The 15,276-nt window shown below is 42.4% G+C and overlaps 1 protein-coding gene across 4 annotated transcripts in view; it reads right to left on the bottom strand.

The window, feature by feature from the left end:
• The window catches only part of RNF157 (ring finger protein 157), a 534,437-nt gene that overhangs the window by 284,083 nt on the left and 235,078 nt on the right, over positions 1-15,276 (bottom strand). For all 4 annotated transcript variants that reach the window (XM_085616934.1, XM_085616937.1, XM_085616935.1 and 1 more), the window contains exons 7-10: positions 14,324-14,367; positions 11,561-11,608; positions 10,783-10,854; positions 4,648-4,807 (exon numbers count right to left, since the gene is read on the bottom strand). In XM_085616934.1, the coding sequence (XP_085473060.1) occupies positions 4,648-4,807; positions 10,783-10,854; positions 11,561-11,608; positions 14,324-14,367 (324 nt within the window). The remainder of the gene's footprint in view (positions 1-4,647; positions 4,808-10,782; positions 10,855-11,560; positions 11,609-14,323; positions 14,368-15,276) is intronic.

Below are 15,276 nucleotides of genomic sequence, written 5' to 3'. Positions count from 1 at the left end.
CTATCATTTGTCATCAGAGTGGTTGGACACATCATATACATTTTATGTGCAGCTTACCATCACCTCATCCCTTCGCGTACTAATATTCATAAAGCAATCTTGTAAATGTCTGGATTATATCCCAGATTGCCGCTTTGCACATGCAGCTTCAGTAAATTTCTCAAAATGCAAAATTTGCACCATTGATTGATTAGATTGTAGCTTAGTCTTTCTAGTACCTGGTTTCCAACTAGCTCATAATAGAGTTTCATAAATTGCAATATCCACCTTAGCAGCCATGTTTGGGTTACGGTCATGGCTTTGTGCCAGCATTAAAAAAGGTAAAAAATAACGGATTAGTCTTTCCTAATTCCTTGGCTCCATCTTGCAAATTTTTCACCTTGATTCCATTAGTACATCCATATATCATTCCTCTGATTCCGAGAACGATAGATACTAAAGTCTGTGGGGTGATTAATAAAAGCATTCATACGCAGGGAAGTTGTTCTAGGAGTCGTCATCTTTTACTTACTCTTACAAGCCTTTGTGGATCGGCCTATAAACGTCCAACTACCTATTAATATAACCGCAAAGAGTACACAGACTTATCTATTTTAACTAATCTTATATGAATACTCCCGGAATATTCCAATTTTAGATGTTTTGGGACAATTAACAAATGCATGTCAGAGTACGTAAAATAAATACCACAGGAGTCAAGCTGTTAAATTAATTAATTTCAGTTTCAAATTTCAGTCTCATCTGTCTTGTCAGGTAACTGTGATGCATTAGCATGTTCGTGATTGCTGGAATTTACATTTCTACCAATTTAGAACATGATGGTTGTCAGATCCTTGTGGGCTCAATTAAAATTCATGGTCATTTCCGGTATTAGGAGTATTCAAGAAAAAGCTTATCCAGTATATGCGAAGGTCCTGGGCCGCTTTTGTGGATGCAAGGGGTTTGCAATTTCACTTGCCTGGCAAGAGCTATACATGGAGTTATCCGGTCTTGAAATATCCCTTATGCTGTGTCCTGATCTTGTGCCAACTCAATCGATTCTTCTGCATGGTGCCTCAGTCTGTCATCTTGATTTCTACTTCTGGTACGTGATACATTGCCAGTGTGATCTATTTGCAATGACCCAAAGCCTTGAGCTTTTTTGGATTGCTGTGGAAACTTTGTTCCTCCATTTCAGTATGCAATTGGGTCTGTATACTTTCTACTTTGTTGTTTATGTGCTTCTTCTAAGTTGTCTACCTGACCTGTGCAGTCAGACCATCCTTGGATGCTTATTATTCAGCCATTGTTGTATTCTTAGTAATGACCACCTAGTTCTCTTGATCTGGAAATGTAAAACAGTTCTCATTTTCATGAAAAGAACAGACTTCACTACTGTTGTTGTTACTGCTATTAGGTCATCCAAATCCCCCAAAGACAGTTACCATTGCATTTAGCACCAACACTGTTTTGTCACAAAGCAAGCCATAATTCCCAAAATGCCATCATTTTCTTCACTGCCCAAATTTCTACGGTCTGGTAATGAACACATTTTATTTGGAAGGACGCGATCCTGTATTTCTGGGGCAGGCAACTGCCTGATGATTGCTGATTGTTGCCCAGAATGAAGACTTAAGAGTAAGATGGGACTTCTTCCCATTCCCCATAAAACACCAGCAAATAAATATTTGTTTTGTTCTGTTGTCTTGGTGATTTCTATGTGCCACTTAGTCAAAGAATCTCCCTCCATCAGTCATTTACCTAGAGTAGCATTAACATTTATGTCTTCCCTCCTGAGCCTAGCAGTATCCATTGTCAAGCATTTGACCAAATACCCACAAATAAGAGCAAAAGACTGAAACAGTTAAATTTTGAATCCACTGCAAATCTGAAGTACATATGGACTCACTTCTGTATTGGGATGTGGACGAGTGAATCTTTCCAATCTATTTCGGTCACATAGACACATTCCTGCTCAAGCAGAATGGTCATCCTGAAGCAGTAAATTTTGCCTGAGCTGGAAGGCCTTGGGTTGAGAAAAGATCATGTTCAATCCTTCTTGGGGATTCAGGAATATGTTCTTGGCCTTGCTGTCTAGTGCGCCTTTTCTATAACTCTTTTGTGTGATTGCTTGTACCTCTTCAGTAGTAGTCACATGAGCTCCTGTTTTGGTTTCTGAATGACAAATTGGGGGGGGGATTGGATGCATTAATCTAAATTCACTGTATCCAGTCATTTGTATGACGTTATTTGTTGATGTACCTTATCCTTCCTTTGAACTGCTTTAATAGGAGAGGCAGAGGATGAGGATCAGGATCAGGGTGGGGCACAAATGCGAACCACTTCTGGTTTAGGGTGGTACCTTTTCAGCACTACCGCTACTGCTCCCTTTTGAGAATGTACTTCTTCAACATCCTCAGTGTAAGGATAGCACCCGTTGCAATTGTGTGGCGTGGCTTTACTGACAGTGGTAATCCAGGGCCTTAAAGAATTGCCTTTGTCCTGCAGGGCGAATGCCAAGTCAATGTATAACTCCACCCTTCCTGTATTTCCAAGGATAAAATACACAAGATTTGGTTGTAGCAGTTATTTTTTTAATATGATCTAAGGTAACATCCACTTGTTTACTAAACTGGGGAGGGCCAATAAGAGTCAAATGTTAAACATACTTTTGACCCTCATGCCCAAAAGCCAGACATGCATGGGCTTCAATACCTTTTAAAAACTCACCCAGAGCCAATTTGTCTGGTGGATGTCTATGCCTCCTCAACAAATTTCCCAATTGTGGTATTAGCAAATTTATGGCATCCTGGACCATCCTCACTGCCTTCTTCAAGTATTCATGAAGCAGAGGCGATTGTGGACTACTCTTCCCACAAACATACATTATATTGAGCTAAATGTGTTGCAACTTGGTAAATATCAAACTGTAAGCAAAGATGGTGCTGCAAAGTCGGATAATGTCCTAAAGTCTTTCTTTCCTTGTCTCAAAGCATTCCCCCTGTGCGGCAAGAATTACCCATCTCTTTCTTGCTATGGTAAGAAATACAGAGTTGGCATTTGGGCAACTTAGCTCATTAATTTGATTTTGTGGTGCAGGCTCATATTATTTCCAGCAGTTTGAATGTCTGTCCAAATTGTAGCAAGTTTCTGAAAAACATCAGTATAGTTGACTTTATTGTGTACCTGTATTGCCAAATAATTACTGAGCCACAGTGGGGCTTTTAGGGTTTCTGTCAAAACATCTGTCTCAGACATTCCAATTCAGAATTCGAGGTGCTATTCAAATAATTAGTTTTATTGATCATCCAGGAGCGAGGAAATTCTATTCTGTAATCCTCTCAGACATTTGCAAGCCCATATTGACACTGTTCCTTCTTTTCAGGCACCCCGCAAATGCCCCTATCTGCTCCATTCTGTTTGATTCGAAAAAGTCGTCAGAGGACTGATAAAAGGTCTCTTCACCCAATTCCACTATTAAGGAGTTACCCCAAAATGTGTTGGAACTGGAATTATAAAACTAAATTAATTCAGATCCTGAAATAGGGGATAAGTGTTTGGCTGAATTTAGAAATTATTAAAAGATCGACATTTTTGCAGAATGTGATTTGTGCAAAGAAAAGGCAGTCTATATTTTAGAGCCTATGCTTTTGCAAAACATGTTTGTGCACTCTGTGTTTTCGCAAAAAAATGGAAAAACAGGGAAAAATGGCAGTCCAAGTTTAAGGAAAATTAACTGTGATTAAAATCAAGTTCATATCTTTGAAGTCGAGGAATAGAAATTAAGGCATGAAGATATAAAAGTAATTTATTTAAGCATATGAATCAAGTGAGTTGTTCCTACAGTGGCATATATGTTGTCTAAATGCTAACTATCCACTTCTGGAAGAAGCAGAGCTCATGCCACTAAACGAAAAACAGCTGTATCTGAATCAGCCACCATTCGAATAATGTGACACGACACCTAGATAAATCCATGCTCTCTCCAAAGAATAGATTCTCATGCCAGTATAGATTGTCATGGAAAGCAGGCTCACACAAGAGAATTTGCTTGGTTAGGTCAGAGATTTTTTCTTTGTTATTCTACACCCCTGTGGTCTTGTTAATGGCAAACATCCTATGATGGAGAGGTAATTGTTTTTTGGGACTGTAGTTCTAAAGCACACGTATGCATCTTCATTGTTCATGACCAACTCAGTCACCTTCCCCTATTATGGAAATATCGAAGTTGCCATGTATGAGACTTTAAAGAGCACTGTGGTTGCCGAAGGGCTGGTGGACTTGAAGGGTTGCACACCATTAAGAGTGGTTTCCATCTACATTTGTGATTTTCCTCAAAATAGGAGGTTTTACTTTAAAAGATTTTGAAAGCCTTTCAATATGTTTTATTTAATAGGGTAGTTTTATAAGTCTTTTCAAACACTGCTGTAATATCATAAGTCTTAAATTAAGAAGAGATCCATGCCAGACAACTATCATATGTAAAAAGCTGTACAACTCCATCTTCTGCAGAGAGAAGGCTTTGAAAAGGCTCCACAAGCCTCCATCAGTAACTGCACGCTTATTGGCCACTGGAAGCCAGTGCTATCGCTGTGTGTGCTGACTCTGAAGTGATAGGGAACAAGCTGTGTGAGGGTAATGCAGGCTGGAACGGTGACAGGAACTCACGGAGTCTGCATATGGGGCAGTTGTTGGCTTGATATCGCAGTGTGTCCGCACAGGTGTTGCAGAGGCAGAGGTGGCGGCATGGTAAGATTAAGGTATCGCGGACATCGGAGAGGCAAACCACACACTCAGCGCTGTTATCACTGACTTCATCTTCCGCAACCTGCATGTGGATGAGACAAAAAAGAGATCAGACAATATTGCACTTATGCTCAACATCCTATTTCAAGGTGTACATTAGGAGGTCTTGTGCATTCAAGGAAAGGTTAATAGAGGAAAGGCCAGAGTAGGGCGACTGCAGACAAAGCCACATTTCTGCTCAGTAATCAATTGGTGTAAATATGCACAGGCTACAATTCTCTGTGGTAGAACAATAGATAAATATAAAAAGGATTACAAAAGAGGAAGAAAATATTTGTAATGAAGGGATCCAGTCAAAACAAACACAGGGTAGAAAGCAAATGTGGGTAAGGCAGATTGTCAGGAGAAGGAAGAGCTGTTGGTTTCTTTGATACAGGCAAATAGATCCTGAGCCTATATGTAAACCCAGGATTTAAATCCATATTCCAATGGTGACTACCAAAAATCCGTGAAAGAATAAACTGTGAAATAGTGTGTAAAATGTAAAACTGCTGAGCTAAAAAAGAAACCATCAACCAGAGGAAAAATAATAAACCAAGCGTTTTATAGTAGGCTTGACCAACATACCACATGTGGGCCACCATGTGCATCCCCCAGTGCTAGCAGAGGAGTTTTTATTTTATTATGTCAGGTATGTGGGGGGTGAAGGTCACTAGGAAAGAAACAGCTGTTGGGACAAGACTGTCCCCTACATGATCTACAGTCCTTTTTCCGTGCCCTGAATTCTAAAGAGCAACCTTCTGGTATCCTGATTTTCACTAATTTAGCGTGTTCACAAAGGCCAAGCACTGTCCTGTGACTTAAGTGAGGTCCTGGACCTGTATTAGACCTGGAGGGGCGTATAAAGGATGCTCTTACTGATCAGACAGTAGACTACTGTCCCTTTCATGGGTTTAATATTTATCACCATGGTGATAGAGTATTGTGTTTTGTGAATCTGCACTAGAGACCGCACCATCTGTGGCACTGAAGTGGAACATTACCAGCCCACTTGTTTAAAGTTCCACTACTACATGCTAACCCAATTTCCATCTATTTCTGTGTATGACCGGATTGATTCACTCATACGCATAATGTATGCACAGAGTACTAGAGGCCTGTGGGTTCCATTTTGGAAGCATCTGACCTTTTTCTGTGCTCTAGATGGAGGGGAGGTTGTTTCCCCAAACAGTGGAAGTTTATTGCTGACATTCTTGAGGCTAGGGGGAGGACACCTAGACACTGAAGTGGAGAAAAGAGGAGTCAGGCTTTCCATTAGAAATTCGATTAGTTCCATTTGCTTCAGAAGCTACAGAGGAGTCTTCCTGAGCACTGACCTTTGGTAGATGGTGGTGTAAAGGAAGGGACTGAAGTCTTGGTTATTTAGAGTGTGTAGGGTCCTTCAGGTGAAGCCAGCCTTTTGTTTCTATCCTGATTACCATTATGTGTGGCTGTTGATAGCCAAGTGCATAATGCTCACAGCTATGTGTGCCTCTTTTGTAGTTGCTCCAACCTGGAGACAAGACCAATCCAACAAACCCAGAGGAGAAATATCCATCATCTACCGATTGGAACTAAACTGCTCCACCACCTCAACTCACCAGCAACTGGCTGGAACACAAGGCCTTCAATATCAGCACCTTGAGCACCACAACCCTGAGAGAAGCACTACTCTGCTGACACCCACATCCCCCGGACCCAAAGACAATTTCAGCTACATTCTCCCTGACCTTATTGTCCCTATGGCTCTAACATTCAACTCCTTCATTCTACTGGGTGACCTCAACTTCCACCTAGAGAACCAGACCGACCTTTACTCCACCACGTTTCTTGAAGACCTCAGCATTTTAGGACTCACTCATAAGGCCTGATACCTCCTTGACCTCATCTTAACGAATTTTCGCAACATCACGGGACACAAGCCCACTCTGCTCGCCTGGAAGGACCACTTCCTCATTCACTTCGGCCTGCACCTGCTCAACCAGCCCCAGAACCACCTACTCCCAGTCTAGCAGACACCAAGAAAACGAAATCCCTGAGGACATGTGGATCTATGAGCTCTGGTGCAGACATCAATCTCACCGCCACCACAACCTTGTGCTCCCCATCACAAACTTCAACACATAGATCACCTCCTGCACAGACTTTGTGACTCCTCCAAGTACCACCCCCATATCCTGATCCAAGCTGCAAGTAAGCTGGTACACCACAGACCTACGACTCATGAAGCGTCCCTGCAAGCATCTAGAATGATAGTGGTGCCAGTCAAACAATAACCCTGACAGAAACTCCTACAATCAGCCCTCTGGATAGAAGACCAGCGCCTCAAAACCACCAAGTGCCTAGCCCTCACCAAAAGGAATCAAAACAGCTCAAACACCTCCAAAGAAATCTTCACCATTGTGAAGGAATTCACAACTCCACCTGCCAGTCCCACAACCATCCACCCCATCCCAGGAACACTGAACACAACTCTCCCACTTCTCCACAAACAAAAACAACTCCAATACAAATTTGCTTCCCAACCGGACCCCTCCACCCCGAAGACCATGGAAACAGCTTTACCTGCTGGTCAACCATCACCACAATGGAAAACGTCAACAACATGTGCACCATCCACTCAGAAGCCTCATCAGATCTGTGTCAGCACTATATCTTCGCCAAAGGCTCAACCGCATCTGCGCAGCTTTAACACCCATTCTCAACTCATCCCTCTCCACTGCTACTCTCCCTGACTCTTGAAAACGCACAACCATCCTATCGCTCCTCAAGAAACCTTTAGCAGACCATTGAACTTGGCCCCTTAAAAGCCCACCTCCCTTCTGCCCTACCCAGCCACAGTCCTGAAGAAACACCCGGCTGACTAACAACCTCAACACGAACCACCTCCTGGACCATTCCCAGTGCAGATTCAGCTCACAGCTCAGGCCCAATCACAGCCTTCATCGCTTCTACTGATGACATCTGTCCAGTCATTGACAAAGGGAACACAGCAGTGCTTATTCTACTAGACCTATCAGTAGCATTCAACACCATCTTCCACACAATCTTCATCCAACACCTCCACGAGGCTGGAATTTCTGGGCTCTGCAGTACTATGGATTAACTCCTACCTCTCAGGATGCAACCAAGGGCTCAGCATGGAAACCTACTGAACCAGTACCTCCAGCCTGATCTATGAAATCCCACAAGGCTCCTCCTGCGCTCCATGCTCTTCAACAACTTCACCAGCATTATTCGCTCCCACGGACTAAGCATCATCTCCTATGCTGACGACAATCAGCTCATCCTCTCCCTATCCGACAATACCTGCATCACCCTGGCCAACCATGTCAGATGCGTACCCTCGGTTGCATACTGGATGAAAAGGAACGGCCTGAAGCTCAACAGCACAGAAATTGTCTTCTCTGGCAAAAACACCTCATGTTGGCCCCGGGTTAGTGGCTCACCAAAATTATTAATGTATAAAGCCCAATTTTCAGAATGGGGCGGATGGTATGGTCATTCCTCAAGGTACCCAAACTTGCTCTAGTGATAGAGACTTCTAATCACATATTGCTCACCAATTGAATAGATACCAGAGCAGCACCTGTTAGGAGGTGGGTCTGTGATTGGCTCAAACTAAAAAGTCCTGTTGGACCGAGTAAGCAAAAAGCCATTTGTGGATAATCAAGCTGTCCAGAGAGTAGTGCTTTGTGAACGTTTGGAGCGGCACCCGTGTAGCAGCCTGGCATATGTCCAGGACAGGAACTCAGCGCGTCAATATAGTGGTAGCAACCAGTGCATAACTGATTTTGAAACAGTGTACCATCTAGCGGGAGATGGGTTTTTTTTGCACTGCCATGCCTTGTTTTGCCGCAGGGAACCCTACAAGAAGCTGATCAGCCAGCCAGTGTTCTTTGGCAAGATAAAAGTAAAAGCTCAGCGTTCTCTTGAGGTCCAAGTGATAGAGTCTCTCCTCTTCCTTAGAGGGTTGAGACGGAGCATAGAACGCTGGCAGGGTAATGCTTTGACCAATGTGGAATGTTGCTGCAACTTTCTGCTAGAGGATGCTTGTGCCCGCAGAACCAGTTTATCTGGGAGGAACATAGTGTACAGCGGATGGATACAAAGAGACTGCATCTCAGTCACTTGCATCGCCAATGTTATGGTAACAAAGAAAACAGTCTTGAAAGTAAGAAGCCACAGAGGGCAGCTGTGAAGCAGCTCAAACTCTGTGCACATCAAATATGTGAAGACCAAGTTAAGATCCCACTGCGCCTTGACAGAAAGAAAAGGAAGAAACATTTGTTGTAAATCTTTCAAAATCTCGCAGGACTTCGAGTGGCAAGATGGGGTTGAGTCCTGCTTAGCTTTTTTTTGCACTTATGGCGCATTTTCAACTTTAACTTATGGGTAAATTTAGAGCAGGAAGAGGTTTCGTGCGGGACCAGCTTCTTGAACGAAACCCTGTGTGTCGGCATGACGTGGAGCAGGAGCTAGGCCTATGTTTTACCAATGACCTTTTCATGTGTTAGGCGACGTAGGGTTTCGCCTCTTACGCCCAGATCACCTTGGGGTGTACGAGGGCACATTTACTGCATGACGGATTCATGACCAATGCCCAAGTAACAGACACACATTTAGTGCAAGCCTGTGACCGACACCTGTTTCCTGCAATTATACACAGCTTAAATACTGTCATTTTTGGAGAAGACATCTTACATAGCACACTGTAAGGTAATTCTGGTGTTGGAGAACTGTCAACACTGGAAGGGAAGCTTCGGATTCATGTCAAAGTGCAAAGAAAAAAAGGAAGGAACTGACATCAGCATACAGTGCTGGTGCGTAAATGTGACTCTGCACCATCGGAAAGGAGTCATCCCGGAATCACATTATGCCACTTATCAGCACGCAGAAGCATTGCTGAAAAGTTTGTTTATAGTCTGATGCCTGGAGATATTCTAGACTACAGGAAGCTGCAGCTAGAAATATCCTTCAGAAAGTGGTGATGGAAAGAGCGGAACACGTGTAAAACTTTCATGAATCCCAAGCTGTGGCCCGTCTGTGGCTTCCACCTAGCACACCTGATCCAATAAACATGGTGGTAAACAAAGGAATCATTTTCTTTTCAAATCAGCTTTCTCAGGGTCAGATTCCTTTGACTACTCTTCTCTGCCTCCCTATTGAGCTTTTCAGTCCTCAGTGAAGCCACAGTGCACACAACCCCTTTATTTACTTTTCATATTGCTCTGTTTCCACATGATACAGCAAACTTTCAAAACCACTCAATATTTTCTATAGTCTGCCCACTTTCCCACACTTCCTAGGGTTCCTTCTGGCTAATATCTTCCCTCTTAACCCAACCAGCATCATTAACGCTGCAATACTCCCTACTCTAAGTCTGGGATATGACAAACCTCAGCAAGGCATACATTTGTCTCTGCCTGGTTTGAAAAGGGAGGGTACCCCTTTGATTGCTCCACATGTACTCCACCCTTCGGAAGTAAACCAGGCTCTCATTTACTGGAATGACTACTGTAGAAATTGTGGCCACATTTTTCTTGTTGTACAGCTGCCCACTGAAGCTGGAAATTGAGGTTGTAAATCCATAAATACCGGTTACTGGCACACAATTCTTCCGCTCCAACCAAAAAAATATATTCTGAATGTCAGTTATGAGTGGTCCTTGTAATAGAAGTATAGTTGGTTATAGTGATATTTATATCATAAGCTTCATAGGGTGCTAGCAGCTGTGATATTGATTGAATTACTGCGATATTGATTAAATTACATTCTTTTGACATTTTCAAACAAAACTAATGTCTTAAAAGAATCTAATCTTCTCAAATATACTTGTCTTTGTCAAACAAATCTGCTACTCTGGGTTCATAGCTGTGCTGAATCAGGAACCAGCAACCCCTTGCTCTGACTTATAGCACAATTGACAGCATGCCAAGCTATAACCTCCTGGTCAACATTTCATCCCAACCACATGGAGCTAACACGGATTCACAGAGTTTGAAGTTTAGAGCTTACCTTAGAATCCTGTGTATTGTACTTATTTTCTATTCCATAGATCTCTTGAAGGAGGTAGCTCACGCCATCCACCTGAAGGACATAGAGAATCAGGTAACCAAGAGAAAGTCTGTGTTCCTGAAATGCTGGGCAAATTCTCACAACTAATCTCGAGTAAAACTGAAGAGAACTCTACATGTCTCATGTGATCTTCAAACTGTTCTGTCCCACACAGTAAGAATCTGTCTGCATTTCAGAGCTTCCTCTCTAAAGCTCGCATTGCAATGGCCTGTATTCACGCCTCTTAGCCTCAAAACCCCCTCAAATTTAACTGAAAGAGGAGACCAAAACAATCTTCCTGGCAACTAGAGCTCCCTTTATAATAAAATGGAGGGAGCTATTTCCTTCTCATATTGGAGTTTACTAATCCAATACTGCAGGGGAGCCGGTCATAGTTAGAGTTCCCTCTGTTTAACCCTTAAGAGGAATATCTGTATCTGTCTCACCCTATAGCGGTCTCAAAATGGGCTAAATGTGATATTTTTCTTTACCATGAGTACTAATTATGTACTTTCTTCAAGAGGACTAAAGATCTCCATCTTCCACAAAAGTGCTGAAACTGTACTGACAATAAATAGGGGCCAAACCTCTTCTCTGGTCCCCATACTTCCACTAATTCTGGGTATACCTCACATGGCTATCCCTACCGCCAGAGCACTACTTCAGATGAAGCATTCCATTTATGTCCCACCTGGATTCTGACAAAACCACAGGTGAATTATGTGCCAGAGATACTCACCACTTGCTTCTGCTTTAGGGGCTTCACGCAGATACTCGCATCCATGTGCTGCAAAGGCGAGAGAGAGAGTTCAATGAGAAATGTGTGCCCCTTAGCATGAAACAGGAGTAGCTACAAGGTAACTAGTCAGTTACAATATCATGGCAGTCAGCAATAGAATTACAAAAGAGGTGCCTAGGTCGTGCCCTCCTTTAGACTACACTGGCTTGTCTAAGGATAGCATCAGATTAAAAGTCAAGCCTCCTACGGCAGACACTACTCTACATCAAACCTAGGTCCACTTCACACGTCAATGACAAAATGATTACAGTGGACTGTAAAGAGACAACTTCAAAAGACAACCCAGCAGAGAGCTCAGCTGCAGCTGAAAAGATAGCTCTGCAATCCTAGGAAAGAGGAGAACAGAATGAAAACACCTGACAACTTTGCACCTTAGGTAAAGTGTGTGCAGTACTTGGTTGGTTCTGCTTTCTTAAGTCTGACTCAGAGAAATCTGTGCAACTTGAGGTCTAGATTAGCTATCTTTGGCCTAAACCTTTAAGATTTAAGTACCCTCAGTAAAAGCTTTGATCCCCAAGATATTTTCCAGCACATATCTTGAAGGACTGGGCCTGTAAGAGACTTGCAATCTGAGGGATGGCTCTGAGGTCAATTGCCAAAAAGCGTAAAGACTATTTTCCCCTACACATAGAGCTCGTGCCCCATGTGAGTCTTACTTTGGTGTATATATTTGCAAATCCATGAATCTGCCTTTACATTATGCATAACCTGATAGTAACCAGGGCATTGTTATTTGCTGAAACCCAAAGTCCACAGTTCAAAACCTGCCAGACCCTATGTAGGAGTGAAGACTTTGCAGAACTATGCCTCACCTGTGAGCAACTTTAGCAACAGCATACCTATTTCAGAAATGTTGATTTGGGGGACCGTGCACAGTGCTGGGGTGACTAATGTTGTATTGAAATACTGCCTTTTACATGAAGCCCTGCCATTCAGTCCCTTTATCTGCGGTCCTCGACAAATACATCAAATTAATTTGTTCACTCATTCACTCCCCCGTAGCCGTCCATGTTCCTGAAATTTCAGAGTGACACAAGGGGACTTCCCTGCATTCTTTCACATGTCTCTGGCTTGTCTAACCGCAAGTCGTAGTCTATCAGACAACATGGTGGACAAAAGCATAAAAAAGTCACTATAGCAGGTAATCTAGCATAGGCCCTACACTCTGGAAGCTGAGTCCAGGCCAAAGTATGCTAGTTGAGTGCTAGAACATGGCTTTCAGCAACCTAGGGAATCATTCCTTGCAAACCCCCAATACTCATGCTCTTCCAGGAACAGAGTACAAAGGAAAATGAAGGGGAGTGCATCATTAACTACAGCATCAACTCCCAGCAAAAAACTTGAAAAGGAGCGCCTACTATGTTACTCTATTTCCAGCCAAAATTTAAGCACTAAAATGTCCAGAATAAAAAATTCAACGAGATTCAATTTTCAGGGGTCTTGCGAATGCATTCAGAATCCAACTTGTATTCCCCATTTGGGATACAGGTGGAGCTCTGGGCAGGAAGAGAAGGTTAGATATGTAGACTTCCGCAACATATTTACAACCAGTAAGTAGTTCATCAACACCAAGCTGCAGTTTGGAAAAAGGGACAACCTTGGAAGAGAGCATTTGGAAGCCAGCCAGGGATATACACAGTAAACAAGTACGAAGAAAACAAAGCCCTGATGAAGTCCTAAGGGTTGAAACTCGTTGGCTGGGCTGACTGAAAAAAGTTTTGTTTTGAAAAATGAATAAAAGTTGCATTCTGAAAGCATTTGCAAGACTCCTGAAAATTGAATCTGGTTAAAATGTTCATATTTGATGTTTCTGGACATTTTATTGCTTGAATCTTGGCTGGAGATAGCGTAACATAGTAGACACTCTTTTTCAATTGTTTTGGTGGATGTTTAATAGTCGTGGCTTCCATGCAGTGGAGCCACGAAAAGTAGAGTGTATGAGTTTAAGATATTTAGTATGACACAGTAGTGCAACATTAGGGCCTACACTGCTGTTGCTCATTGTTTGTGACAGCTTTAAATCCAGTTAAGTTTCTCTTTAGTTGATGGACCCTGCAAGCACGCACATTCATCAATTAATAGAGACGGATATGGTAGAGATCAGACTGCAGACAAGCTATGTCTGATGGTCGGATACCAATATCCTGATATCACAGGATTCCTCTGGACTTTGTTTCCCTCCAACAGGACACTTTGATTGTTAATCACCCCTGAAAGGCCCAGATTTATCAACCATACACAAAAATAGACAAACTGACAGACAGACACACTCACTGAAACTTTAATTCTCTGCTTCCCAGCTAGGCTATCCTGACGGCTTACTCGCAGACAAGCCTTATTTCCATTTACAGTCAGGGCACTTAACATTTCTATCTCTTACCATTCTCCCACTATCTTGTTCATGGCTGACCAGCCACCTATTCTGCTGCCAGTTTCCTGTACTCACTGCTATATGCCTTAGGCTGGCTATCCATTATGAACTATTACAACAGTCTGCTGTGTAGGCAATTTGGAGAAGGTCTTTCTATTGATAAGGATCTTTCCTCATTTGTTCTCCATCTTTTTTTTCACCTACTCTCACAGCTTTGATGGCTGCATTGAACAACCAACATAACATCTGATCTGAGCATCACTTTTGTTTTCCTCACAAATAGAAAAAATACAGTTGATGGTAGAGGAAAAAGAGAGTGGCCTTAAACTTACCTTTTCAAATGTAGCCAGAAGAACATGCGAGTGACCAGTGTGCCCTAAAATAAAAAGAAACGTTTAGGGTCAGAAAGATGCACATGCATTTGTTTGCTAAATAAGTCCTATCTTACAGAGAAAACAAAAGGTCACCCGTTGCTATGAGGATCTGGCCCCAGATGGGCACCTTCCTAAAGATATCCTTTACAAATAAGATCACCTCATGCAAGCACATCCTAAATGTTCTAAGGTTTGATTCTGAGGGGGGACACAGCAATGCAGAATATCACAAATCTACCCTCACACTCAATCATGCATCCGGATAAACAGGGAAATACTATCCCAGTAACTGAAGTATTATTCAAATGAAGATCATACTTGGAAATTGAGGGTTAAAAAAAAAGTTTTATTTTTTAAAGAACACTAATTCTTCTATTTGACATTTGAACAACTAGTTCTTTGTTTAAAAAAAAAAAGAATACACATACAACACACAAAACTGTTTCACATAAAAATGGTTATATTTTCATGTAAAAAGACAGTAATAGTAATTTTCATATACTCTACATAGCTCTCCCTTACTTAGTCAAGTAGAACTTGGAACTCAAACAAAGAGGGGTGGTTTAGATCCCACTTTTATATGCATTTTTCATGCAGGGGCTGGGGAGCTACTGTATGGTGCTTCAGAACACTTTTGGGTGTGTCCTCTTTTGGATTTTCAGTCTGCTTTTCATACACAGCCTTTGTTTAAAGTCGTGGCTCCTACATAAGGCAGCAATAGGGATGGCTCCAAGCACAAGTATCCATACAGGGGCACAATGAAGTATGAGATTTCTCCACCTGGCTGTCATTGGCCTTCCTAAAGTAGTAATCACAGACAGACAAAAGAGCACACCCTGCCTAGAAATGTTTCTCCTTGAACAACAGAAACTGAAGTGCCATCTATCGCCCCTAGCATCTATCAAAAGACA

This window comes from Triturus cristatus, chromosome 7 (assembly GCF_964204655.1).
Source record: "Triturus cristatus chromosome 7, aTriCri1.1, whole genome shotgun sequence".
Lineage (NCBI taxonomy): Eukaryota > Metazoa > Chordata > Amphibia > Caudata > Salamandridae > Triturus > Triturus cristatus.
This window is presented reverse-complemented; position numbering and strand designations above follow the sequence as displayed.